Genomic DNA, 27,443 nt, shown 5'->3' with positions numbered 1-27,443 from the left:
TTTGCGCCGTCGCTCAAGACGCGGATTCGACCGGGCGAGTCAGTGTTTCGCGTAGCGATTGCGATGCTACGCTTCGGGGTGCCGAGCCAAGCGTCGAAGGGATGCTGAAAGGGGATGGTGGTGAAGGCCGTCGACTCGTCTAATCCCGCTGTTGGTTCGCTTGAGAAGCAATCTGGGGGGTTTAGCCGGCACAAGGGCGGGATCCTCGATTAGCTGCCGCTGCGCTTCGCTGGGGGCTAGGCTCCGTTAATGCTGATGTTCGGCCTGGGGGAAATGCGGCTATTGCAAGCAGGCACAGTAATGCGTATATTCAGCAATGCTGAAATTATGGTGAGCTCCCGGTTGGCTCGGGTAGGCTGATAACTCAGCGCGTATATCTATCATAGAGGTTAGCGGATAGGCGCGTCATGGTGGTGATGGTGGTAGAAACTTGGTGAGTAAACTGACAGTTTTGAGGTCGAAAAAGGTGCGATGCAATGTGCATTGATGTCACCTACGGCGACTGCGCAACACCTTAAACCCTGGAGATATAACGGCTCGTCTACGCAGAGCGAAGAGGCCCGCAGCTGCGCTTTGCTTCTTCCCGCACTCTACACAGATCTGGAATCTCGAATCCTGCGCACAGACAGGTACGGATAGCGGCCTTGTCGTTGCGTACCTGATATCTGGCTGCGACGTAGGCGGTGTAGGCGCGTCTCTGACGTCGCAGTACTGCGATCTGTCAGTCTCGCAATATCGACCGAGGGTAATGTCGCAATGAGAGTGGAGCTTACAGGGTCCTGCTGCAGTCTTCCAAATAAAATGATGTGGCGTCGACTGATATTCGATCGTGGCGGCTTCGACGAGGATGCTGACCCGTCGTCGGATACTGGGTATACGCACACCGGGTTCGTGGATGCGCTCGACAGACACACGTCGTTGTCTGCCTTAGGATTGAAAGTTTTGAGTACAACCACAAGTGATAAGTCGAGTACTGTCAAGATGTTGCAGTAGATGTGAGCCTGGGTCAGTACATCGAAGATTCGTACGGTGAAGGGGCCGAAGCATATATGCACCGTGCCCTCTATCGAAATTTGATCTCCTGCTCTCAGACTGTTGCACAAGCTCGCCAGGGCTCACCACCCCCGTGATCTGTGAGGTTGGTAGTCTACCGGCGTGTGGTCTCGAAACAATGACTTGAAAACTGCTGGGAATAGTGGGTCCAGGGCAGGGACTAACGGCAAGCGATGAATGAAGTGGGAGGGTCCAACGACACGGACAGCCGTCGAATAAGGATGAGCATACAGAAAGTGGACAGTAGAAGTACAGTTGACAGACAGGAAACGCTACAGCTCGATACAGGGTAGAATATGACTAGGGTGAGGACGGACTTGTTGGCTCAAAGGAGAAGTGCCTACCAGATGAGTATAGCCTCGAAGCATGGTTAGCATGCTGAATCAAGATTCAGCCCCAGTGCAAATGATCCGTACTGCTCAGGCCATGGCCGTTTTCTAGCACCACGGTAGTATTGGCAAGCTGCAGAAGCGAGCCTTTCCTAATAGAGAATCTATACATCTCCGATGTTAGGGAAGATCAATTCGCCCTGATGCCTAGGCTTACGTCTTTCGAATAGTCGATGAGATTCGCACTCCATTCCCTCATGGGAACGCAGGCCCTACTACCTCGCGGGACCATGACCCACCTACATGCCGCACATCGACTGGCTCGCCCGGTAAAGACATCACAGTCCCGTGCGGCGATGCAGGAACATTGACCACGACACCACTCTCGAAATGGGGGCCGACTTGACACGGCAGCAGAGCAACCAGACTGGCGGGTCGTTGATGTTTCATCTCGATCAGCCGCTCAGAATAACCCATGAAGCGAACGGATGATCATAGTTTGCTCTGGTCATGGCTCTGTTAGATTGGACTATCAGTCACGGGCGGCGTCCAGTCAGCAGCAGATGGCGAAAGGGCCAAGACCCGGCGTAGCTAGCAGCGCCACGGGCCGGCAACCGTTGGCAGACGACAGGTCGTCCCGCAGATGGACAGTGAAAGAGGAAACTAGAGGCACGAAGGGTTGGGCTCGAGGCCGTTACCTGTCACAGAAACGAGCGCGACGGCACTACTTGGCTTCGAGGGGCCGGTTTGACGTGATTGTTGGCGACGAGGGAAAGCAACCACATACAGGCGCCACGGCCAGCGAGCGATGCGCAGATGTTGCATCGCCTCGAGGTTTGGGTTAGAGCACTATCAGCGCCATGATCCGGGCTCCCATCTGCCCCCAAGCACACGGCGACCCGACACTGTGGTAGATGCGCAATGCTCCGAAAGAGGGCACAGCCAGTCAACGACGCCGCTGTCTGCAGAAGGTCGCCTTTTCTCGGCGGCTGCTGTCAAGCGACGATATGGACGCGGCGAACGGCATTTCGAGTCCAGGGTCTCAGGCCAGGTGATGAACGGTGCGGATGGCGAGAAGCGACGAGTCTGCGGCGGCTCCGTTGCGCGTAGTCGAGATGGGACGCGATACAGGATCGATAGCCCACGGAGGAAGGAGGGATGGGGCCTGGCAGGGGATTGGGAAAGAGCGCCCGGTGACGTGCAGCTTCGCCCGGGTATTCCTCCCTCACCTGCGGTTGCGCCTTACTGCTCTGGACTCTAGCACGTCTTGGCAGCTTCCCTTTGCAGCTCGCACTCCCCAAACCTCCCAATCCACCATCATCACGACGCCAGCATCCAACACCGCACCAACGTCGTTGTTCGTAAAATCCTTGTGAGCCTCAGCGATGATACACGCGGGCAAGGTGACATGCCATTCCTGAGCCTCCCCATGCTCATGTGCATCGCACGTTGCGGCCGGCCACCGAGCGCCCGGGGCTGACGCACGACGACCACCTGGTGCTTCGCAATGCATTCCTTGCCTCTCAAAGAGTAGTTCATATCGAACTTGAGCCAATCACTACCACGCCATCAGCCTTTTTTAGCGGGCGAAGAAGGCCGTCTGGCTTGCTGCAGAAGCTAAGATGAGACTGACCCAGGCGCATTCCTTTGACCTCTAAGCCAGGACTATCATCTGACGCGTCTCTATTACAGGTTGATGGAGCAGGCTTTTCGCTTAGTTCTTTGAGCGTCTCACCGCACTTTGTGCCTGACCCGTGGTGCTTTCGGTACCGGCCATACCATTCCACTGCACCCACGCACGACAGCCGTTGAAGTGTAGATGTAGATGGTGGCTGTGCGAACTTACGGGATCGCCCCTTGAGGTAGTGGTGCATGCAATCTTGAGGTCACGAAGCACTCGACTGTCCTGCAAGGCATCTGTTGGCGATGCACAATGAGCTGCAGCCTCCCGCACCCCCCGTGACGGCGATGATCGGCTGTCAAGCAGTCTTCGTAATCGACAGAATCATGGCGACCCGCAGCCGCCCCAAATGTACTATCGAGAAGATCAGGAACTGTTGCGGGCCCTTCTGTGCTGTCTCAGCCGACTCAAAGTAGCCTGGAGGCTGCATGATCGCCAGGCTGTCGCAGCAGCTGTCTGCCGATTATTGCGTATGGCATGTTACACTAGGACTGCTTATTTCGGGTCTCCTGGTCAACTGATCGTCAAGAAACATCGATGTGACGCAGTGTCTAGAAAGCAGAATCGTCTGTTCATTGCGGTACGGCCCGTCGAAGTTGAAGGGAATTCTTGAACACACACTGCCCTTTCAACCGACCAGGCTACAGCAAATAGTTTGTTCACTGAACTAGTCGCTGGACTATTCACTCAGGTCCAGCTTCCTGGCTGTCGGGCGAAGACAGCACCCGAGCGGAACATTAGTCTTTTAATCTGACGCCGACGGCGGCGAGAGCGATCGCGATCGATGAAAGGCGTATACCCTCCAATCCATTGACACATCTCAAAGTCTGGTCATCTTTTTGGGGTTGTTTCTGCTGATGGAGCTACTGCGAGCTCACACGCCTCGCTGCTGTTCTTGCGCATACCAAATCGCCCATCCCTTGCTCAAGGGAAGACGGGATATGCTAGCATGGCTCTGACTCTCGGTGATTCCATTCACAGATCGCCTATACCAGGACACATGAGGCTATAATGGGCTTTCACTTATAGTATGGCAATTAGTGCTGCGGCGCGAACGGTCCGTTGTTTGCCGTTCGAGGACTCGCACAACGGATCCAGTGCAACTGTTGAAGAAGCACAGCTTTACGCCAGCGGAGTTTTGAGTCACGGAGAAATACCGTAGAGCCTAATCTGACTCAGCTCCCGAATATGTGCAAGTTGTAATTGGAACTTTTTGCTAAGTTTGTCCATATCTGCTGAACTGGCACTCTCAATGGTGTTTGTTCCGCAGTAAGTACATGCTCCGGGGAAGCTGGTACCCTATGCTTTTTCAAGAATCACCAGTAGACAAGTGCTGCTGGTAACTCTGCGATCAGTGGTTGAAAATCCACTAATATTGCACTTAGCTTCGAAAGCAGCTGCATGGTCCGGTACCGAGCTGTTGGCCTTGTCCGGCGCGGCCGATGGCATCCACGGACAACTACAACAACAACAACGAAACGGACCACCAATTGGCGCAAGGACATTATCTGACTAGCCTTGCTAGCCATTCAGTCCTTTGACAAAGAACCTATCGACCTCCGGCTGTGACCTCGTTTTGGTCTGCGCTCTACTCAGGCGTGTGGCTAGTGCGCAGACCTAGTGAATGCACATAATTCTCCGACCCTGACATGCGTCAGCCCAAATCTTACGTCAAAGCAAACCCTGAACCAACCAAACTTCATGGATCCATCATCCAAAAACATGAAGCCGTATTCTTTCCATGTGCATGTGAACGATATGCACACAGCCTTTGAGCGACAATTCGGTCAGTCTCCGAGATCGACGGTACAACGACACCGCCGAATTGTATCAAAGCCACGGATAGCCCACGAACTATTGGTCTGTGCAGATGTCGTGGAATCAAACGATACGGCTGTGGATGAACACAGCTTCTAACTTACCGGATCAGGATGCTACCAATCAAGGCTGTTTGTATGCAGAGTGACTAACCACACACTACGTTGTGATTACACGTCTAAGCCCAAGGCGTCTCCTTAGCGGGATCACAGCGCGAGCATCGTCACAAGAGACGCCCTCTGTCCACCGAAATGTCAAACTTTTGTAGACCATAATCCGGGGACGGGCAATCAACAACGCCACAGTTGCGCGACATGTGAATGCCGTATTGATTTCACGACGCCAACCCCGCTTCGAACAAGCTCCACAATCTGTCTGAAAACAACTTGATGATCAATAGTGCCCATACATCCTCGATGTGGTTAATTTGTCTCTTGGCCAGTGCGCCAATCACGAAGTTGTTGTTCGATGTCTCTGGCGTCCAGTAACTATTGTTAACCACAGTTGAGCCAGGACTAAACGAACTTCCGCCCCTGAATGCTGCATGTTTTCTGTAACTTGAGGCAGCTGGGCACGACAGTTGGCATCGGACATACCCACGAAGTGAGTCTTCGTAATCCTTCCCTGTTCAGGCTGGCTGAGCCATCAACATGGGACTGCTAAGACAAGCAATAACTGAATATCGACCGATGATACTGTTCGAAGGTAGCGTTTGGGTTTGAAATTGATTCCAAGCTGCTGCTCATTCAGGACGACCAGTGTACAGCTTGTCGAGCCGCCGGGTCAAGTTCAAATCCATGAGCGTATGGCCCTAGATTAATGCTTTGAGGACTTCGGACTCTTCGTAATGATGCTTTTTGAATTTCGTCCCGCAAATCGCAGTTGCGTCGTGCACCCAGCTCCGCAGTTCGGCTCCGCAGTCACTGACATGCCATTCACCGAAAACTTGCGCAGGATCTCGTCATACTCATTCTCGTGTCCGATCAACTGACGGCTTCCACGGCAAAGATGCCTAGCGGAACAGTCTTCGGGTACTCAACCCTTGGGATAACTGGATCGGCCAAGTCTTCCTACATTGGGAAATGGGGTGGACAAACATCTCCTCAGCACATCTTCACGCGCGCAATCACGGGTGTATCATCCTATAGCATGACCGCAGAAATCCTGTTTCTCGTACCATGGAGGCCTCGAGATGCGCTGATCGGATGATTCTTGCTATATCCTTTCATTCAAAAGGTGGGTGACGGAGCGGCGCTGCTCGTAAGACTAGTGTTGAGGCCTGCTCTAACTAGCTACTGTCGTGACAACAACCACTGGCGCTACTTTCACGACATACATGCAGGGTCGGAAGAAGTATACAAAGATAGTCAGGACCAGCAATCCTCAGCCACCCCTACCCTTCTTGAGACGCAAGCCCCGAAAAGAACACATCATACCGATGAACGCTATTGCTGCAAGTATAGTGTCGCTGAGTTACCGATCGACCAACGGCTGCCGCAGCTGTGTCTTATTCCAAGGGAGGGGTCAAGAAAGCCTTGATTTCGGGGTTTCCGTGTTGCCCCTGCGATTTAGGGGGATGAAGAGAGAATCGTGTCGCTCCCCTTATCTCAAGGGATGATCACGAGGTTGAGCTGAAATTTTGAGGCTACAGCAGATCGCTTCTTCTTATACGGAGAGTATACTAACATGTATGTTAGAGATGAATGACGCTTCTGATGGTCGAGTACCCTCGCCAATCTTGTAGTATCGTGGAGCTGTTATTGTGCCATGTTGAACATGCGCTATGTCAATAGTCTCACGCCGCTCTTTCGGAGCAAAACGCCTATTGCTGCCTGGCAAAACAACACACAATGAACATCCAAGCATAGAGCTCAACTCGATTGTTGACAGGATCTTTTTCTTCCATGTTTGTTTCCTGCTTTCTTATAACAAATTTGCTACTGATCGACTGCAGAGACATCTGAACGAAGTAGGAAGACTGACTTTCGTGATCGGACTGGAAAGCAAGTATCCGCATTGAAATGATTCCACAAGCCTCTTTCGTTACTCTCTTGCACATCACTATTAAAGAAACCAGTGTTGACCTATTGAATCAATAGAAGAACAACGGTCTTGCTCAACCTAGATAGCTAAACGTACTAGCTAAACGCGACCCATTCAACAGGCACTCGGTCGGTGCGCATATCGCAACACGACCGTCCGAAGTCCAGCTGAGATGCTCGAATTTGTTTCCGAGTTCGATACTCCCACGCTTCTGTCCACACATCTCCACCATATCATCTCCCTGTCTTGGTACGGTAGACGAGGCTGGATGGAATCAATGCGACTCCTAGTCCGTGCCCACGATGTGTACAGGATGAGATGCCTTGTATCTCAGGAATACATGCACGAATCATTGGTAAGATCACTTCACACCCACACCAAAGAAAAGATCGGATCTTTTTCGCGAGACTGAGGTTAAGCCGAGCCCACCATCGCGAAGCAGAAATCTGATATGTGGCTGGAGGAATTTCTCTCGTAAGGGAGAAGCACACTCATGGAATTCGCGTTGTGTATAAGGATAGCTTAACGTCTCGCTCTTTGATACGCAAGTGAGTGTTATTCTGATTTGACCGCGGTCACTATACCAACATTTACATATCACATATAATCTTCTATCAACCATTCAATATATGGGTTTGAATCAGCATCAAGACTTGCATCCTAACTCCTCTTTCGTTCACCCTTACCATTCGCAACATGCATCACTCGGGCCCCACAGTCTCGGATAAACGCTAGCATCAGGCAAGGCTCATACTAGAACAATGTTTTGCTTGACCTGATTTCCCAACCACCTCTCTACTTCCGCTGACTGACATGTCCTAACCTCGCACTCGCAGGTCCCCTTTCGCATGTATTTCTCTCCACATGGTTCAACGAGAATGAAAGTGAAACATATTCTAGTCGAGTACCTGTCGACGGTGAAGACACACATCACCGATGACACCTCCTCGGCTTCGGCCTCCGGATCATCCCAACGTATAGCCCAACACATCTTCGATTCCCACTTAAGGTACGTGAAGGGAAGAATGAGCAAGTGCCTGCGCCCCTCGTATTCTCCTTCATGTTCTACAGGTAGTTGGACAATATACGCTGTCAGAAAGAGGTCTTGTGATACTTCCGAACCTCTTGTATTATTGTACTGACGATCACATAGTTCCCAGAATGCCGGTAGGCTCGTCGCCGATAGCGGATACTGGTTTTGGTTGAATGTTATCCCAGTTCTTTCCCACGCCAGGGGCGACCAACTTGGGAAGCCGTAACGCCGTCTAGCGCTCGATCCCGAAGTCCTCCAATAGAGGCACAGACGAAAGTCAGTCGCTCTGTTGCAGCGTGAGCTTCTTCCAAACGGAACACCCCAGAAACTGCCTATCGGGTCGTTCTCGGTGCGAAGGAATTTCAAAATACCCAATATAGCGTTCAAAGCATCTGACTGGAAGCTGAGACTACGAAGTGAAAAAACATTGAGCAGGCCCGTTCCCCTACTCAACCCATGATTAGTCGAATGGGGCACGGTATGTTCAAGATGTTCTATCTCTGGGTCGAGACCGATGACGTCGTTGTCACGCTTAGTGAACTCTTTGCATATGAATAGCATATCGTAGGGCGTAAAATAAAGTCTTCTTCTGGAAAGATATCCTTCTTGGAGAGTCCTGAAACGTTAGCATCAGGTTCTGAAGCACACCTTCCTGCTAGGTTCAATATATCACTCACCATGCACGATTCGACCACTTTGATTTCGCGATGTGACGACCCACAGGATCTGGTTCCAATATTACGGCAATAGAGTCGATGGTGACGACTAAGTCAGATAACTTTCGTTCCCGTCCTACACCGGGTAAACCGTACGCGCAGTCTTCGCCAGCCGCTGCAATCAAGGTGATCTGAGCTGAGGCATATATAACATCCATTTGCTGAATCTGAATATGCTTGTCGCTGGAATCCTGCTGGTGCACACACTAAAGTGGCGATTAGCTGAAACGATGGTCTGGAACGAGAAATACATTGAGACGTACGTATTTGTCCACCCAAAGGTATCGATAACCAAGACGCCGCGTAGCAGTAATACTATCTTCTATCGTAGCCGGTAGCTTAGTTGGTAACTTGGAAGTTTCTTGCAGCAACATGTTTCCGGCTTCGCCCCACACGTAAGATAATGCCACATATTGGCAGTCGTCTGGCGCTGGAATAACGATGCTCTGGAAACAATCAATGACTCTGAGATCGCACAATGGTCGCTGTTGCTCTAAATGACAGAGATCATGGGATTCTGCACAACGACCAATCCAGCTTCTGACTAAGTCGAGATCACACATCGGGGAACAGAACTCAGCAGTGTCATAGTGATTGGCTCCAATGGCTAGTTCCAGACCAGGAAGAGACGTCCACAGAGCCTCATTGTCGAATCCATACTCATTTTCGAATGCATACTCGAAACTTCCCCAGATATTGTCACACCGAGACCATTTTATGGAGGATGCTTCTAATCCAAGCGTACTTAGTCCCTGGTCGTAACAGGCTCCTTCTCTTTCATAGATTGCTGTTCCTATCAATCGACAAAGTGCGCAAAATGAAATCGTTAATGCCCGAACGCTACAGTTTACTTTGACAATCACTTCTTCGTACTCTGTTGGGTACGAAACTTCGCTAGCCATCTCCGATGACACCATGATCAGTCTTTCTACGAGGCGGACTTCCTCCTCACCGGTCAAATATCTTTGTATCGCTGAACACATATCCACGCATCGTTCACAGAAAGTGGGATCCGAAGCGTCCTCGAATCCCTTGCGTTCATGGTCCATCGCAGGAGGCGCCTCTGCTATCCAGAAGATGCAATGTCAAGCAGCAAAGACGGTGTACCATAGGAGAGAGTTGGATCTGTGTCGTAGCATCGCGCGCCGTCATGAATGGGGAAGAAGGTCTTGGAAATTTCACAAATTTATGAGGCACCGAAGAGGAATTAAGATCAGACAAAATGTTGTAGCTTGGAGGGCAGGCTGGCAACTGAGGAGGCATTAGGCTACAGCCTACGAAGACCGATAGGCGTAAGTCCACGTGATTCTTATCTTGCGCTTCTCATTGGTTTGATGCCTTTTCCCTGTGGCGAACACCTACGACGTATAACGCATACCTTTCGTCTGCTTTCCCAAGGTCGAATATCTTAAAAGGAGCCGCGGACTGTCTGTTCGACTTGTGTGCGCCCGCTCTATGAAGACTCGCTTCCATTTTGGAGGAAATAGAACGTCCTGCTGTTCCTCCATATCGATGCATGGCAACAAGTTAGCGATATCGTGGTGTAGCACATAATAGTGTGGTTTGCAAGCTGCAAAAGACGAAAGCGTATCAGATAGAGACATGTTGATATTCTCAGTGCCTGACCTCGCCACTGGACCCTCATGCAGGTGGTAGGTTGAGAACAGTAGCTGGGCGGCAAGTGAGGAGTCCCTGTCTCCTTAGGTCTCCAGTGTACTAACCGGATTATGCCTGTATAGCGTACGCACTTCCCTGGCTCTCATCGGAGTATTTTCCGACGCACGTGTGCAAGAAGGGCCGACCCATGTTGACATGACAGATAGGAAGGAGTGGGTAGTTTGGTGGGTACGGAACGAAACTAGGTCAGCATGTCAGTCGGAGCCATATCCACTTTTCTAGTCACGTCAATGCATGATCGAGGCACCACCCGTCTCTGGAGCAAACGTATTTCATTGACGACTTTTTGATCCCTTACGGGCAGGCTCTAGGCACACAAGTCCCGTAAGGTACACACACACCCTATCTCTAATCTATGCTTTCTCCTTTAAACAATAACACCTCGAAATGCAGTGAATGACGCGACAAACCCTTAAGGTTCAAGAAACAAGTTAACATATACACTGAAGCCAAATATGACCCACACGGTCTAATCTGCGCTGCACTCTCGTAAGGAATCCAGCCGATGGTCCCATGAAACTCTGCTTTGTGTTGTCGCCTGCATCTGGCGAGTTGTGTCTAATGCTTTTTTTGATGATAGGAAAGGAAATCGTAATTGCCGCCATATGTGGTCGTAACGCCTTACGTGCCAGTTGGTCGCAAGGTTGGCTCCGGAAACTCCGATGAGAATGCATAGCCCAGCTGAGTTCGACTTCTGCTGGGTAAAACTGCGAAAATTTTGTTGCTCTAGTGATTTTGGTACTTGATCGATGATGTAGACCTTGATGATATATTGATGATACTTTGTAGTGGAGCTGTACTGTGGCATGAGTACCACGTTTGGCTTTCTGTTGGGTTTGATGCTTGATGACCGTTTCTGGTGATGGAATTGAAATGAGCGATAGCGCTCAGAGCTCGTCGAGGGGCGTGAAAAGACGTTTCATGTTAAGCGTCAAGTCGGCAATAGCGTAGTCGTCGGCGATAGCAACCATGTCACCGATCTCGATGCCTTTCTGCGCGGAGTCTGATGCAATATAATGCCTGATCTGTTTCAGAAGATTGAATACATGTCGGCAGCGAACATCGGGAGGTGCAGCCCAGTCCTCTGGCCGAGACTGCCGCAGGAAAGCCTGAGCTAGGAAGTAGAAGTGGATTCCGTCTCGGCAGAATCCACGGCGACGCTGGTTCTGTGGAAACTGAGTGGCGAGATCCTTGTCCCAGCACGTCTTCCATAGCTGGAGCGCACCGACCGTCGAACGAAGGTTGTTTTGAACTTGTTCGTTGACCCCATTGGGTGGTGTGGCTGGACTGTCGCCTTGAGATTGAGGCGTGCTTGTACCGCTTGAACACACTCGCTGAAGCAGCTGATGCTGAATGTTGTAGATTTGGGCATGAATCGCGTGAATGAGTACTGGAGACGATGTTAGAATGCTGTTTTCAAGCGACAACAGTAGATACTTACTGAACTTTCCAAAGACATTAGTAGCCCGCTCAGGAAATTGACCCGGGCAGGCTCCATTGAGTACACATAATGCCTCGCGCATTGCTAGTTGCTTTGCGCGTCTGCTCCCTGATTCGTTGCTCATTTGCGCCGATGATCCTCTTAGACCCAAAGCACTGGCGCATTCTTCTGAAGTCTTCGCTTCCCAAGCTGCGTCATCTGCAGGCAAAGGCACTGTAATACTTTTGGCGTCAAATCTGGGCTGGGTGTTGAAGAATATGGTGGAAGAGGCATCAATGAGGTAGATGTATGCTGCCAATCGAGTTCGTTTTTCGTTCTCGATCCAAGCTTTCCAGTTCCATGAGTCGACCTCGGCGCCTGTGACTGGTCCTGGCTGATGCAACGCGCTCGCGTTCGGGTTGTCAGAAGAAAGAGGTTGGAACAGTGCTGCGCAACGTGTAACGCTGGCCACCCCCCGAACCTCGTCTCGCACTTGCTGGCGTTGTTGTTGAGACCCGTGCCAGAGGAACTGGGAATGTAGAAGAACCAGTGCTTGAATCTCTTCGGTAGTCGCTGTCAGCTCCTGATTCAAGTCGGCCATCTGGTGCGCTTGCGCTAATTCGTAGACGTGACTAGATTTCAGCATACTCTCCCGAACACGATCCATCAGCCATCGAACATCCGAGGGGCGCATTCGGTCAGAGTACACGGCGCCAACACAGCACATGGCCAGAACAAGCCCATGGTTGGCGGAAAACGGATCAAATGTTGCAACGTGTATCAAGGGCCAGTGTGATTGATAGTGTCTGTATTGGTGTAGGAATTCCTTTACGTTGTCGCCAGTCAAGATATTTTTCAGTCTTTCGTAGGCGTGCGCCTCGTCTGAGTGTTGATTTGAAAGCAGAGACGCATTCGGAAAGCAAAAGTTCAAAAGTGATCCTGCCAGGGCGTGCAGAGGATCAGACGTGGATTGGCCAATGAACCAGTTGTCAAGCATCGGGGAAGAGTCGGCCAAACCCGGAACATGCGAGTACAGTCCAAACAAAGTATCATGTGGTGTATCATCTGAGGTCTAAAAGTTCCGGTCAGAACTGGGCCGATTTTTGAAAGGTTGGGCCACCTGCCGTACTGGAATTATTCATATCGCCGTTGAACGATCCGTTCCGCCACAGTGAGCCATCCTGGCCGTTGGGCATGCCATCCACGTTAGGCAGGGTCGAGACTCCTCCGTAGGAAGCAGGGTCGGCAGCCTCGCTCTTGACGGTCATGCCATTCTGCGCCATCGAACCATTTGTAGAGGCGTGGTCATAGTTGTAGTGGGAGTTTGGATCGGATCCGTTGGCAGTGGGCTGGGGCTGCTGTTGCTGTTGTTGCGCATAGCCATTGGGAACGCCATCCGGGCGGTAGTCGTTGAAGTTCATCCTGTTGTTCGCAAAGTCCATAGCCGACATGCTCCTGCGATGCGCGCTGTCCTCGACTCCGCTGCTAGGGCGCATCAAGCTGTTGGAACGAGATGTGCGCGCAGACATGGTCTGGTGATGGTTGGCAAGCGAAGGTAGGCTGTCGTTGAAGCCATTGCCGCCCATCGCAGGCATCTGAGGCAAACCCATAGTGTAACCTCCAGCATCAGCGTAAGACATAGAATTAGCACCAATGTGGTTAAGGTACGAGTTCTGGTCTGCGCCGCTGGGCTGCCTGTTCTTCTGCAAATGCTGCTGCGCGTGCTGGAGGTGGTTCGCGCCGGTTGGGTTGCCCCTTCGTATCGAGCACTTTTGGAAGTGGCGCTTAAGGATATCACTTCTGCTGAAGGTGTCCTTGCAGAGATGGCACTGGTAGGGTCGTTCACCGGTGTCTGTGGGACGTTAGAGGCGGAGCTTGATTGGATGGGAGATAAAACTTACGTCGCAGCAGATGGCGCTTGAGATGCTTCAGATGCAGGTACGTCTTGTTGCAGTGAGGACACTCATACTTGCCCTCGGCGTTCTTGGTAGCAGTAGTGGGCGTCTTGCCTGCAGCTGGCGCGGGCCTACCGGGGTGTGTAGGCAATACTCCGCGACGACCTTGCTGGCCGACGACGTGCACAGGCTCCGGCTCCTGGTTGGGGAGCACAGGAGGGTGGGCGTACATGGACGCGTGTCCCAATCCTCCCATGCCAGGAGGACCGCCTAGTTGGTGGCCGTTGGTATGCGCAGATGCTGTGGACAGCATAGGCGCCTGCGAATAGGCCGAAGACATAGGCAGGTACGAGCTCGGCGTGGGTTGGAGAGGTCGCAGCGGCGGGTGCTGCAGCGGTGGCATGGTGGAACTGCCATTGGCGGCAGAGGTCACAGGCGTGTGCGGCGGCTGGGGCGTGTGAGGGTTGCTATTGTGGCCGTACAACGGGTACTGGCCGCCACTCTGCAGAGGCGGCAGTGTGGGCAGCTGGTTTTGAGAGCCATTGTACTGCTGTTGGCCTATTGATGGGTAGTTGCTAAGGCCAGGTTGGCGGAAGCGATCTGTAGAGTCCATGATGAAGTTGTTGGTGGGTCGAGGGTGAGTGAAGTGATGGGGAAGGCGCGACCAATTGTTGATCGTGAAGGGACCATTCGACGGAGCTTAGAGCGGAGTAACGTCTGCAAGGCTGGCTAAGCACACCACGAGGCCGTTAGACGGACGTCGGGATGGAGTAACGATGGGCCACGAAGAAGCTTTACAGGTGGAGCCGTGTGGGGGACTGAGATGGCCAGTCGATACGCGTCGGCGGGTACTCCACGGATGGGTGGAAATAGGAGCCCGCTGTGGGTGAGTTTGAGAGAAGATGGGTAAGAGGGGCAACGGTGTGGAATTGGAAGAGGTGACCGGTGACGATGGAATTCTCGTAGCTGGACTAGCAAGAAAGTTGCGGCGGTGGTTTGCCTGGCTCGCGCGGCAATTCACGCGAAGGGACAAGGGACCTGCTGCAGATCGGCGGCCCACACACCCTTCAGCCTCAGCCGATTGATTGCGGATAGACCAAGTGGAGAGCTGTAAGCACGAGACAGGTACGGTAGACCCACGACAGGAGTGAGGTCTGTTGGGGAGCTTTGGGGGAGGGGAGAAGGTGGCTCGGGGTAGAGATAGCGGTCGGCGAAAAAAATATGCGAGTGCTGCTGGGAGAACTTCCGCTTTCCGCACCACGTAATTCCTGTTTTGTTTCCGCGCTGCTGAATGCCGGAGCTTGCCGGACGTTGATAGTGAGCAGATATGGCTTGAAAAGAATTATGTGGGTGGGTGATTTCTGCGAGGAGGCAGGGGAGGCGGCGGACGCGCAAGAGATTTCTCTGAACAAGGTCTTGTCGCGGCAAGCGCGTCGGGATGCCTGTGCAGCGACGTTACAGAATTTAGGGCGGGAGTAGTAGGTGAAGACAGTGGGAGAGATGCAGGACCATCTCGAGACCCCGACTACCTATTTCCGACGCACACGTGATCACGAACTTTTAGACTTTTCGCATACGTGATGTTCCCTACTGTGTGCACTGCATTGGAGCGCGTATGCACCGCCCGTTGGAAAAAACTATTACCAATGACGACAGCCGTTCGTGTACTAGCGGACGAGTATCCAATTGCATGCACATGCACAGATGCCTTAGAATCCCAGTCTACGCGCTGGCCGGGCCCTTGAATCGTGCGCACCTCCGAAGGGTGTATGGAAGCGTATCATAGCCCTCGCAGCTGTGCCCCCGACCTCGTCCATTACCATGGTCCCAGGAGTTTCACGCACGCCACTGCCTAGCAATCGATAAGAGCAAGAGCCTCATTCTACATACTACGGTTGCCTGCCCCCGTCTTTGGCTGTTTCGAAGCTCATTTCCCAGACCCTGTAGTTCCCGTGGTACGTACCAGTTGCTCGTACGTACCGTCGGCGCACCCTTAGTCTGAGTGACTTGTCAGAGCCACCGGATCGGTAAGGCCAGCGAGCCAGGAGCGCAAGCAAGCAACTCATCCGAGCATCGACCCGACAAAGGCCGAGCTTCACTTCGCGTTGGCGGCTGTGGCTTGCTGGGGTGTTATATCCGTCTATGAAACCAAGCGCGTCCGGTGAGCTCCATGGATGTTTCTGCATCGCTCATCCAGCGTTTCCCATTGTCGCAGCACTCTGCTCGCCATTTCTCAAATGCTGGGACGCGGGCGGGAGCGGCTGGGCCAGAGGCATCTGGCAACCGCCGAGCTTGAGGTAAAAAGTTTCGTGAGCGTGACGTATGGCCGACCGGAAGCGGGCTAGCGTGCAACCAGGATTCCTAGACGGCAGATTGCAACGGCGTCCGCTAAATCTTCGGCTCGCCAGATCCTTCGGCTGTGCAACCCTCGAATGAAACCTCACGTCTTGAAACAGCTCTTCGAGAAGGATGCACTGGAAGGTCGAGGCGCCGGGGCATTCAAATCGAAACAACACATGCTGCAGCTCTACAGATAACTGCAATGCGCGACTTGTTGGCCGTGATCGCCCTAAGGCGAATCTTGTTGAATACCTCTCGTCCAGTCAGCTTACGTATCGCGACTTGTGACGCCGCTAGCGTCTTCTATCACGATGCCGCTCGGCCTCGTAGCTGACGGCCACTGACACTCAAAGCGGCATTCCGGATGCTGGTGCTGACTCGATTACACGCTCCAGAAGTGACACGCATCCAATGCTTGCCAACTCACTTCCTTCATAATTGTCCTGGCATCTGGCTAGTCCGCTCTTGTGCTGCCGTGCATATCCTGCATCCGTCTGCCTCTTCTCCAACGCGTAACATATTGTCAAGAGCTTCGTGTGCACAAAGGCCCTCCCGCGGTCTTCGCTTGAGAGCATCCGATCTTTGCGTTGCATGCTTGGCAAAGTACAACGCGACCTTTTGCGGAAGAAATTGCCGAGGCTTGCCAGCGACTGCACGGCGAGATGGTTGCAGAGAAATTTTCCTCGGCAAGCGGCATGCTGTCACAATGACTGATTGCGCGATACGTGTGGTTGAAGTCAGACGGGCGCCCTGGTTTACCAGAGTGCCGTTAGATCCAGATGAACCCAACCCCACGTGTTGTACACTATCCCACATCGCTCTTGTGTATCAGAACTTCCGGCATGCCAGCATTTCTTGCAGCTTGCGCCAGGCCGCCGACGCGACACCGTGCGCGCAATCGCTCTCAGGGTTCCGACGATACCGCTAGGCGTGCTAGGTGGCCGCAAAAACCCTCTCCGTACGCGCAATGCTCATGAAATACTCGCACTGCGAATACGCTCTGCATCGTGGAAGTTGGAATAAGCTCCAGTCCCACTTGCGGTTGCGCTCCCGAATCTGGGTGTGGATGATACCCGAAGGTGGGCATCAAAGTGGGCTGTCCGCTTGACGCGCTGCAGTGATTCCCAAGACGGCAAGACCAGCGACATACAGGCGGGATGTCTATGTCGTGCAGCAGGCTCTGACCCGCCAGGCGCGTCGTGGCTTGATCATCATGCACATGATGAGTTTCAACCTCCTGTCTTGTGAGGTCACGCCGCCGAGAGAAAGACCGGTGAGGCGTTGGGACAGGCTTCCGACGTCGAGATAGCGTGTTGGCCAAGTCATGGACGGGGGTCTTTGACCGGACGAATATGGTACTGTCCGCCGACTGGTGCAAGCGGATGTGCGGTTCCGATGCAAAGAAGGGCTTGGCTACGAGGTGCCTCCGACTCGTTACGAAGACAGTCCTGAAGGAGCAAGGCGACGTCTGGTACGCACCAAGGCGATGCTTCTAGCTGATACACGATAGTGAGATCATCGTGGTGTGTCTGGTAAGCTCCACAGCGATACCGCCGTTGTAGATATGCTTTTGCTCGTTAGTGCGACCTCGCACGAACGGCGGTACAATGCGGTACGCGCTCTGACATTGATCCCGTCTCTTTGTCTCGTCATAACTGCCTACGGGGCGATTCGTGTAATTCAGCTTGAGAGAGCCACTCAACGGGTGGTGTTGAGCTTTGGGGCGTGCCAGAGAAATTGTTTGACAAATTAGGTACGACGAGCCATTGTATGCTCAAGGTCATGGCTGTCTTGTTTGGGAGTACCGTAACACCGCATCATGGCACGTAAAAGAGTACCAATCGAGAAGGAACGCGGTATAAGTTGCAACGGTGTACTTCGCCTTGAACATTTATCTTATATCGGAAAGTTGGAAATAATTGCGGAGACGCATACCTGGGTCTAAGTATACTGGGTTGCGCTTCCTCCGACAGGGCTGTAAGCACTCAATTTTCGGGCAGCAAGACAACTAGTACTATGTGGTAATAGTCTACAATTCTCATCGTCATGTGATAAGAGGAGGTAGTGATTGCCATCTATTGAATATATCGACCTTGACGTCAGAGTTCCTGCGCAGCTTGACGGCGGCCTTGCAGCATCCTATACTCTTGCTGTGGTGATTCAACGTCAACTACACTACCAATACACTGAGCGGAGCGGGATGAGTTTTGTTTTCTGCTTCCCTGCAGCGGGAGCAACAGTATGCTACTGCATGTGGTGATCGTAGTGTTGCAACGATCTCGCATTTTGTGGTCCTCTCGGGCATGCTAAAAATCTTCCAAAAAGCACAACTACAGACGTGCGATACGCGCAACCATGCTCTAAGTGATCTGAGATACTCCTGTCTGGTGCTGTTCTTTCTAGTATACTTTTACCTGTCAGCGTTTGGTGATGCGTGAGATATGATTTTTTGTATGTTTGTGGTAGAGCTTTCTAGAAGCAAAAATGGAAGTTTCTTCGAACATCGTAATAGACATGAAGAATACACATAAACCAAGTGCCAACTTTCTTGAACCCATCGAAAAAATCCATGAGATCAATACGAGCAGTATCACAAGCCTTGCGCACCCGCTCCACTACGACTTTACAGACTCCACGAATACTCAACACTCGTGTCCCCCACAACATCCACTTACCAACTCGCGCCATGTCAGACTCCACCAATTTCGTCAACCAGGCAACCCCACAGAACTCCCAGGGCCAAGAAGCATCGGAATCGAACAAGACTCCACTACCCCTTCCAGCACCTACAGCAGAAGATGGTGTCACGCAAGTCAATGTTGGTGGTCAAGCGGTAAAGCTAGACCACATGGGCCCTCTGGTAGTCAACAAAGATGGCACCCTGTCGCGAATTTCAAACTGGAATGAAATGGCGGATATTGAGAAGCAGAACACGTTGAGGATCCTAGTCAAGCGGAACCAATTAAGGACAGAAGCTTTGAAGGAGCAACAGGGAGGAGAGGGAGGGGGAGCTTAAATTCATAGGGACGTCACAGATGGAAAGCACATATATCTTGTACGGTAGCCGAATGGTGATGGAGCCTCACATGCACAAATACAATGTTTGTTCTTCTACTATCTACATGCTTTGGTGAGCGACGCGAGTCTATGGCTTCTGTGTCTTTGTGTGTGTCATGCGCTCAAAGTAAGACCATTGGCCTTCTGGCGCAGGCTCCTCGAGTGGCTCCCAACTGCGGCATGTTAGCTGTAGTCCAACACTAATAATAGATGTTACTTACACCTTGGCCTCGGTCATGACGTCAACGAGCTTGTGCTCGCCCTCAGCGACCTGAATGACTTCTTCAATCAGGCCCGCGCCAAGTCTGCTCTCAAGGTCGGAAATACTATACAAGTCAGTAATGGAGTCGCCACCAGTTGCGGCTTGGTGAAGAAATACGCTTCGGCAGTGTACTGCGGCTCGGGATCAAACTTGATGTCGTTCATTACCCGCTCAGGCGTGTAGTTGACGTCGCCCTTCATCTTCCTCGCATGGGGCAGTCGCTCTTTGGACGAACGAATACCCTCGGGGAAGGTCTCGATCTTCTCTCCGTCCCACTCGGCTGCTTTCGACCGTTCGTCAACCTCAGCCTGGTTTGGGATTACGATGGTTTGTCCGGCTGATGTGTCGAGGACCTGGTATCTGGTTGGGTCGTCGCTAACTTGCATGGCGATCTTTTGCTGCCACTCGTCCCATCCCGCCGGCTTGGACTGCTCGATGATGGCAAGACGGTGCTTCGTCAGGGCCTCGGTTGATTGGCGGTATACGGATGATTCGGGAATCTTCTTGAGCTTGTCGAGAGTCGAGTGGTAGTGGTAGAGCAGTGCGGAGCGCGGCGACGGGTGGGTGAGGAGCCCTGTGAGACCCGTGGGAGTGCCGGCCTCAAGGAACTGGCCAGGCTTGACGCTGGCGAGGAGACGTGCAGCTGCCCTCATGTTGGCGGGAGTGTCGAGTGTGGGGTTGGGGCGCAATTGGTGCTTGACGGTGGTGATGCCGTCAGGACGAAGATGCGCCCGCCAAGCGATATGCAGCCGGAGCGGCGATCCCTGGCTAGTAATGTTCAGGGACACGAATGCCCTCACTTGCGCGCGACAACCCCCCGCCACGCCTTGTGATAGCCAGGTTGCGTGTAATTTCTACAAGCCTTAGTCGCATTCACTTCCAAGCCTGATACATAATACCAATCTTATTCCTCTCTAGAGGACCGCTGCCTCGCACGAGCAGCCCGCCCCCTCCGCCGCCGCAACGATGCGCTCCATGATATATTCCCTCCTGTCGCTGGCGACGTTTGCTTCCACATTTGCGGCAGAGACCCCGACTGCCCAGGCGACGGCTAAGAAGGATGACTGGGACGACAAGACGCCAGACACGATATTTAATGGCGAGACAGTGCCTCCCATGATAGAACTTGGGCCCAAAACGATAGACACCGAGATCAGCAAAGGCAACTGGTACGCAGGGAGACATCTTCATCCTGGAAATAATGCTAACGACACCATAGGATAGTCGAGTTCTTCTCCCCCTACTGCAGCCACTGCATGCACTTCAAGCCAACCTACCAAACCACCTACGAGTTCTACTACACCTCGAAACCCTTCCTCTCCAAAGACGAGCCCGAAGGCGACTCCCTAAACTCCTTCACGCGCTACTATGACTTCAAATTTGCCAAGGTTGACTGTGTCGCCTACGCTGATGTCTGCAAAAAGCACAACATTCAGAGCTACCCTACCATGGTCTACTTCCAAGACGGAAAGGAGTCGGAGAGAGAGACGGGCTCCAAAGACATGAAGGGCATGAGCTCCTGGGTTGAGAGACTCCTGGAGACTCTGCGACCCGGTACACGCAAAGAGGGTGGCCCCAAACTGCCAAAGGCTGGTGCAACATCCGTAGAGACCGGCCCAGACACAGAGGAAGCTGTCAAGGAAGAGAAGAAAGAGGCGGCTCAAGACAAGAAAGAAGATAAGAAAGCTGCGAGCCCGGCCACCAACCTGACCCCATCCGCCACACCCTCTCTCACCAAGACGACCAAGGCCGCTCCCGCAAAGACCGAACCCACCTCGAACGCGAACCCATCTGGCACCGTCGAGCCCCTCACCGCCGAGACGTTTGAGAAACTTGTTACAGACACACGCGATCCCTGGTTCATCAAATTCTACGCGCCATGGTGCCATCACTGCCAGGCTCTTGCGCCGACATGGGCAAACCTCGCGCGCCAGATGAAGGGAAAGCTCAACGTTGGAGAGGTCAACTGCGATGTAGAGAAGAAGTTATGCAAGGCAGCTGGTGTTCGAGGCTACCCAACCATGCTCTTCTTCCAAGGCGGCGAGCGCATCGAGTACTCGGGTCTCCGTGGGCTTGGCGATCTGTTGGATTATGCAGAGAAGGCCTCAGCTGTTGGTGCTGGAGTACGTGACGTAAATGCCGAGGAGTTCAAAAAGATGGAAGAGACTGAAGAGGTCATCTTCACCTATTTCTACGATCACGCGACCACATCCGAGGATTTCCAAGCGCTAGAGCGACTTCCTCTCAGCCTTGTCGGTCGCGCAAAATTGGTCAAGACAAATGACAAGGAGCTGTTTGACCGCTTCAAGATTTCAACATGGCCGAGACTGATGGTGTCAAGAGACGGAAAGCCTACGTACTACCCACCTAGGACACCTTTCGAAATGCGCGATGTCAAGAAGGTCCTTAGCTGGATGAAGTCTGTCTGGCTGCCTATCGTCCCCGAGATGACGTCTTCCAATGCTCGCGAGATTATGGAAGGCAAATTTGTCGTTCTAGGTATACTGAACCGCGACCGTTCCGACGAATTCATCCTCTCTAAGCGTGAGTTGAAGAGCGCAGCAATCGAATGGATCGATAAGCAGGAGACCGCCTTCCAGCTAGAGCGACAGGAGCTCCGCGATGCTAAGCAACTCCGCATTGAAGAGGCTGAAGACAAGGACAATCAGCGAGCACTTAGGGATGCCAAATCTATCCGCATCAACATGGATGACATCCCGCGCACTCAGGTTGGTTTCGCGTGGGTCGACGGTATCTTCTGGGAACGCTGGATCCGGACTACATACGGTGTCGATGTCAAAGATGGCGAGAGCGTTATCATCAACGATGAAGATGTAAGTCACCAAAACCGGCCCTATATGAAGCCTGCTAACATACGCAGAACCGTCGTTACTGGGATAGCACCATCTCTGGTGAACCTATTCGTCTCTCTCGCGCCGCAATCCTTGAGACCATCAAAATGGTCACTTCAAACCCTCCCAAGATCGCGGCCAAGTCTACCACTGGTCGCATTGCTGGCATGTGGCTGTCGATTCGCCACTTTGTCAACAATCACCCTTTCATCTCCCTTGGCATGTTTGTGGGTTTCTTTACTGCTGCTACGTTGTTTGGCAACAGCAGACGAAGGAGACAGTTTGGCAGTACCGGCTCATACTTTCAACTCGGAGAGAAGGATGGGCTACTAGGCAGCATGGGTAATGGCAACTTTGGAGGCGCGAAACATGATTAAGCTTCGAGACAAGATCATAGGATGATCCTTGGGGTTTTGGCGTTCGCTTTGGTGTGTATCATAGCTTTGGTTGCATGGTTTTCAGCGATAACGTTTATTCATTCTGCACCATGTACCAATACGACTTGTTGTTATCAGCATGCCTTCGATTTTGACACTCGAAACGTTTTCCCTGCTTATGCCTAGGCGACATCACGACATTTCCAAGCCTTTGACGTGCTGCATAAAGCCACATTGGAGTCTAGAGCATATACTACGGCATGTCACTTGCAGTTGCCCATTGGGTGGAGAACACACGTGTCTACGCGACGTAGCTCCCCACGCGTACCCCACTACCCCTCCAAACTACTTTCACTCATTCTACGCATTGTGACTCGGGTACACATACCGCACCTTCTTGATACATCAAAGACACTCGCTCACGATATTACAAACTTCAATCTGTATTCTCTCAGGATTTTACGCGCAGCAAAACCTGCCCACCAAATCTCTGCTACTGCGCACCCATATCCTTTCTTCATCCGTCCACTACCTCATCCCACCATTCGCACAATGTCGACTATATCTCTCTCAGACTTGGAGTTCATAACCCGTGAATCCCTCGCTAGCGACTTCAAATCATCAGGTTCTGCGTTACCTCCCAACACCGCAGTAGTTGACGTAAGAAAGCCCTTCCTCCAACAAACCTGCCTCAGGAACCACAACACTAACCTCTCTTCCCAATCTAGGTACGAGACAGCGATCACGTCGGCGGCCACATCAAAGGCTCAACTTGGGTTCCTTCCTCGCAACTCGACTACAAAACTCCTGAGCTCATCCGCACACTACAAGACAAGGAAGTCGTCATATTCCACTGCGCGTTATCGCAGCAACGGGGACCTAGTGCCGCACTACGATACTTGAGGGAGAAGGAAAGACTGGATCCTGGTTCGGCGATAGAGTCAAAGGGCGAAGTCAAGGAGCAGAGTGAGGCTGTGGAGAAGGAGGGAGAGGGAGAGCAGAAGGGACCTAGTGGTACGCAGATCAAGAAACAAAAGGTTTACGTCCTACAGGGCGGATTCACGATGTGGCAGGAGAAATATGGGCAGGACAAGGATTTGACGGAGGGGTATCAAAAGGATATTTGGGAGTTTGGCACACCGGATCATTAGATGTGAAGAACTGAACACACACACATCAAGGTGAGAGGCCTAGCCGTGATATTCTGTTTGAACTACTCAGCAACGGCTACGGCACTTCCACCCCAGTATCCCGCTGTCGAAAACCTACAACATTACATTCTCCACACTCAGCACCCTTTGCTCTTCCCTTGATCCTCAACCAAACCCTTGTAATTCTCCCTCTCATACTCCATGATAGCCTCCACCTTCTTCGCACTAGCACTGCTCTTGTCGAATCGATATCCCACCCACTCCTTGACTAACCTCCTCGCGAGTTCAATTCCAACAACTCGCTCACCCATGCATAGCACTTGCGCATCGTTTGACAGAATCGCACGTTCTACCGAGAAGCTATCGTGTGCTGTCACAGCCCTGATACCAGGCACTTTGTTCGCCGAGATGGCCACACCAAGACCGGTGCCGCAGATGAGGACTGCACGGTCTGCTTTGCCCTCTGCGACGAGTTTGGCGGCATCGACGGCGATATGTGGGTACGCTGTCTTGTCGCTGTTTTCAGGGACGCCGACGTCGGTTACAGAGGCAATGCGGGAATCAGCTTCTAGGTCTTTGATGATGGCCTTTTTGTACGAGACGCCCGCATCGTCGCAGCCAATGGCTATGCGGAGAGGTTGCTGGTCCGCTGACATGTTGCTTTTTAGAGAGATCTCAAAGTTCTGAAGTGTCGTATTTTCTCTCGATATTCCTTCTCTTCGTCTTACTAACGACGTTCAACCGACTCTTCTCCCTGTCTTCGTCGTCTGTGTCCTGATTTCGTCTAGAAGTACCACCACTTCGTCTTTCAGTTCTAGTTGTCGAATACGATATTTCTCCTTCCGCAGACTTGACTTTTCTTCCGTCAATAACCTCGTTAACGGCTCGATTAACAGTCTTCTCAAACGGCCTCGTCACGTAACTCAAATCCGTGTGTCCGTGAGTGGGTCCTTTGCTTTCCAAGACTTTAACTCTGTCTACACCGTCCTTGTTGTGGTCTTCGACTTTTTGGTATACGTGGTCTGCGTCAGTGTCGAGGTTCAGAGAGAACAAGGCGCGCTTGGGAGGGGCCATTTTGGGCGGGCTGGGTAGACGAGAGTCTTTTATACGATTTGGCAGAAAGGTAATATGCAAGGGCAAGGCGTCTGGGCGGCGATTTCGGATGAATGAGGGGTTAAACAGACGACCCGTGGAGGGAGTGGAATGCTGGAGATGCGGGATGCGGGGATCGGGAGTGCCCAATGCGGTATGCCGATGGGTAGAAGTGTGAGACTTGTGGCCTCGATGCGAGATGGCGACGGGACGAGGTATACCGGTCTCGGGGTTGTGAGGCCGAAGTTTTTGTCTCGGTGGTTGTTCCGAGTGTTGAAAGTGATGGTCGTGGTTTTGGCATTCTAGCATGTTCAATAACTTGTTGGCATGCCAAGATGTGCCAACGGATTACGTCACATTACATTTCAGAATCTACACGCTTTAGCTGGCACTTGATTGATGCTCTCGGATGGTCAAAGCTATCTAAATATCTTGAAATCCATGTGTCGTTTTTCGAATTTCTGTTTTTTCCCTGTCCAACACTATTTCTTCTCTTCGAACAAATCCTTCTCAACCATCTGCCTACAGATTGGGTGGTAGAACTCCTTGTTCTTCTCAAATGTGCTGACAGCCAGATCGCGATCCGCCTCGTTTAACAACCTGAACATGGGTCGCACAAACTTCATACGACCAATCTTGCCTAGCAAAATCGCTGCTGGCTCGTACGTCTCTTGGGCCTTGGCCATGAGTCCGATACTCAGGTAGCGTGATAGAACTTCAATGTTCTGGGTGTCGTTGTAGCCATACGTTGCGCCTAGCAAGTGTACTTGGTCGGCTGAGAACTTGGAAGCGAAGTTTTGGAGTTTTTCGAGGAAGACAACCGACTGGTTAGATACCCAGCCTCCGATATCTGAGGATTGGGGCTTGAAGTCTCCAGATTCGGAAGAAACCAGGGCTTGCCACTTGTCTGCAAGCTCATAGCAACTCTTGACCATAGTCTGGTCAAAGTCTGGCTTCACAGGATAGCCGGGCGCGTAGAAGAGTTTGTCCCAGTCAAAGTCATCAAGCTTCTTCTTGCTCTCAGCATCCTTCTCGAAGAACTCTATCAGACAGCTTTTGAAGTCGTATGAATCGACTGACTTGAACTTGAAGGTGTCGAAGTAGTGTGGGATGAAGGAATCCCACTTGTCCTTTCCGAGAAGCAGTTCAAACTGATAAAGGGCATGGAAACCTTTCTCATAAGGGATGGAGGAGAATGCGTCATCTGGGTCTTGACCCTTGAGATCGAGAACGAGCTTAGTGTAGGGGTGGTCTGCGCCATAGTTCTCGATGCTTTGCTCCAGAGCTTTCCAGCCGATGATAGCAGAGAAATGGCGATGCGCCTCTCCGTGAATGGCAGCAGCAATTCTACGTTCAAGGTAGGTGGTCCAGCCTTCGTTCAGCCAGAAGTGCTCCCAGCTCGCTGCACTGACAAGGTTACCGGACCACGAATGAGACAGCTCGTGTGCGATGACGTCGACGTTTTGCTTGTCACCAGAGATGATGGAAGGAGTAGCGTAGGTCCAGACTGGGTTCTCCATGCCGCCGTACGGGAATGATGGTGGCAGAATGAGTACATTGTATTGTCCCCATTGGTACGCGGGTGAGACAATCGATTCGAGTGCCTTCATGAAAGGTTCGATCTCGCCGTCAAGTTCATCTTTGCACGCAAGGAGCTCTTCGGGTCCAGACCATACCGTACTGCGGGGGCCAATGCTTGCGCATGCTAGATCTCCACTCGCAACAGCAAAAAGGTACACTGTCATTGGGACCTTTTGTTCAAACGTGTATTTCATGGTACCGCTCTCACCGTCCTTCTTCGCAGGTAGATAGTCACTGGCTCCAGTAGGCAGACCCGAGGCAAGCACCGGTAGCGGTGAGCGTAGGGCAAAGCTGAAAGTTGACTTGACATCCGGAGTATCCTGGCAAGGGAAGACAGATCGTGCATGGATGGCCTGGCATTGCGAAAACATGTACGGGTGCTTTTTGTTCGAGGTTTGAGCTGGCGTCATCCACTGAAGTGCGGTACACTTATCGGTAGTAGCGACCTTGATCTCAACATCGACGGTCTTGCCTTTGGGAACCTTGGATGGAAGCGTAATGGTAAGAGGACTGCCATAGGGCTCCACACGATCGCCAACGTTGAACTTGACACTTTTACCCTCGACTTCTACGACGGAGATGTCAAGGAAGCTATGCCACAGTTAGTAAGCTGTTCAATCAATTCTGCCACTCTTTTGTATCTCGAGTACATACCTGCTATCCAATACAACATCTTTCACCTCCTCATCCGTCAGACTCTCCAACGTCAACACTACACTTCCAAACAACCGCTTCTTCTGGAAATCGATATCAAAATCGACACTCGTATGCCTGGTCACAAAGTTGTGATAGTTAGACAAGGTGTTTGGGTCCCTTGGGGTGCGGATCTCAATATTAGGATCCGCCATTGGCTTTGTAACCATAGCGGCGGGGGAGCGATGCATCGTGGCGAACGTTGCTGCTCTCGTAGCTGATGGCGTAGGAGTCTGATTCGACTTCGTAGCTTGGCAGATGGTTCGTCTCCCACTCAGAGCTTGTTGTAGTGCAAGACGAGCGTTCAGTGCAAGGAATGTTGCAGGTGATCGTGTGGTAAGGTATCGTCGGAGTGGAGTAGACTCATATGCCG

General features: G+C 52.1%; 9 protein-coding genes across 9 annotated transcripts; 3 read left to right on the top strand and 6 right to left on the bottom strand.

Annotated features, from left to right (window-relative positions):
- Positions 1-8,630: 8,630 nt before the first annotated feature.
- J4E82_000782 (uncharacterized protein) lies at positions 8,631-9,047 on the bottom strand (the record flags this gene model as incomplete). The annotated part of the gene is made up of 2 exons (XM_051727102.1): positions 8,631-8,879; positions 8,937-9,047. 2 exons carry the CDS (start codon positions 9,045-9,047, stop codon positions 8,631-8,633), a joined length of 360 nt encoding a protein of 119 aa, XP_051592909.1.
- Positions 9,048-11,237: 2,190 nt separating this feature from the next.
- Positions 11,238-12,514, bottom strand: J4E82_000781 (uncharacterized protein; the record flags this gene model as incomplete). The annotated part of the gene is made up of 3 exons (XM_051727101.1): positions 11,238-11,740; positions 11,792-12,402; positions 12,507-12,514. The coding sequence occupies 3 exons, from the start codon at positions 12,512-12,514 to the stop codon at positions 11,238-11,240; spliced, it is 1,122 nt and encodes a 373-aa protein (XP_051592908.1).
- A 341-nt stretch (positions 12,515-12,855) lies between these two features.
- Positions 12,856-14,278, bottom strand: J4E82_000780 (uncharacterized protein; the record flags this gene model as incomplete). Its single annotated transcript, XM_051727100.1, has 2 exons — positions 12,856-13,622; positions 13,672-14,278. 2 exons carry the CDS (start codon positions 14,276-14,278, stop codon positions 12,856-12,858), a joined length of 1,374 nt encoding a protein of 457 aa, XP_051592907.1.
- A 4,413-nt stretch (positions 14,279-18,691) lies between these two features.
- J4E82_000779 (uncharacterized protein) lies at positions 18,692-19,021 on the top strand (the record flags this gene model as incomplete). The annotated part of the gene is made up of 1 exon (XM_051727099.1): positions 18,692-19,021. One exon carries the CDS (start codon positions 18,692-18,694, stop codon positions 19,019-19,021), a length of 330 nt encoding a protein of 109 aa, XP_051592906.1.
- A 129-nt stretch (positions 19,022-19,150) lies between these two features.
- J4E82_000778 (uncharacterized protein) lies at positions 19,151-19,977 on the bottom strand (the record flags this gene model as incomplete). Its single annotated transcript, XM_051727098.1, has 3 exons — positions 19,151-19,235; positions 19,284-19,388; positions 19,442-19,977. 3 exons carry the CDS (start codon positions 19,975-19,977, stop codon positions 19,151-19,153), a joined length of 726 nt encoding a protein of 241 aa, XP_051592905.1.
- A 313-nt stretch (positions 19,978-20,290) lies between these two features.
- J4E82_000777 (uncharacterized protein) lies at positions 20,291-22,553 on the top strand (the record flags this gene model as incomplete). The annotated part of the gene is made up of 3 exons (XM_051727097.1): positions 20,291-20,493; positions 20,544-22,158; positions 22,206-22,553. 3 exons carry the CDS (start codon positions 20,291-20,293, stop codon positions 22,551-22,553), a joined length of 2,166 nt encoding a protein of 721 aa, XP_051592904.1.
- Positions 22,554-23,105: 552 nt separating this feature from the next.
- Positions 23,106-23,704, top strand: J4E82_000776 (uncharacterized protein; the record flags this gene model as incomplete). Its single annotated transcript, XM_051727096.1, has 2 exons — positions 23,106-23,213; positions 23,282-23,704. 2 exons carry the CDS (start codon positions 23,106-23,108, stop codon positions 23,702-23,704), a joined length of 531 nt encoding a protein of 176 aa, XP_051592903.1.
- A 137-nt stretch (positions 23,705-23,841) lies between these two features.
- Positions 23,842-24,778, bottom strand: J4E82_000775 (uncharacterized protein; the record flags this gene model as incomplete). Its single annotated transcript, XM_051727095.1, has 2 exons — positions 23,842-24,387; positions 24,437-24,778. 2 exons carry the CDS (start codon positions 24,776-24,778, stop codon positions 23,842-23,844), a joined length of 888 nt encoding a protein of 295 aa, XP_051592902.1.
- A 500-nt stretch (positions 24,779-25,278) lies between these two features.
- Positions 25,279-27,261, bottom strand: J4E82_000774 (uncharacterized protein; the record flags this gene model as incomplete). Its single annotated transcript, XM_051727094.1, has 2 exons — positions 25,279-26,968; positions 27,032-27,261. The coding sequence occupies 2 exons, from the start codon at positions 27,259-27,261 to the stop codon at positions 25,279-25,281; spliced, it is 1,920 nt and encodes a 639-aa protein (XP_051592901.1).
- Between the last annotated feature and the right edge of the window lie 182 nt (positions 27,262-27,443).

Source organism: Alternaria postmessia, assembly GCF_024291825.1.
Source record: "Alternaria postmessia strain BMP 2775 chromosome Unknown scaffold_3, whole genome shotgun sequence".
NCBI classification, from domain to species: domain Eukaryota; kingdom Fungi; phylum Ascomycota; class Dothideomycetes; order Pleosporales; family Pleosporaceae; genus Alternaria; species Alternaria postmessia.
This window is presented reverse-complemented; position numbering and strand designations above follow the sequence as displayed.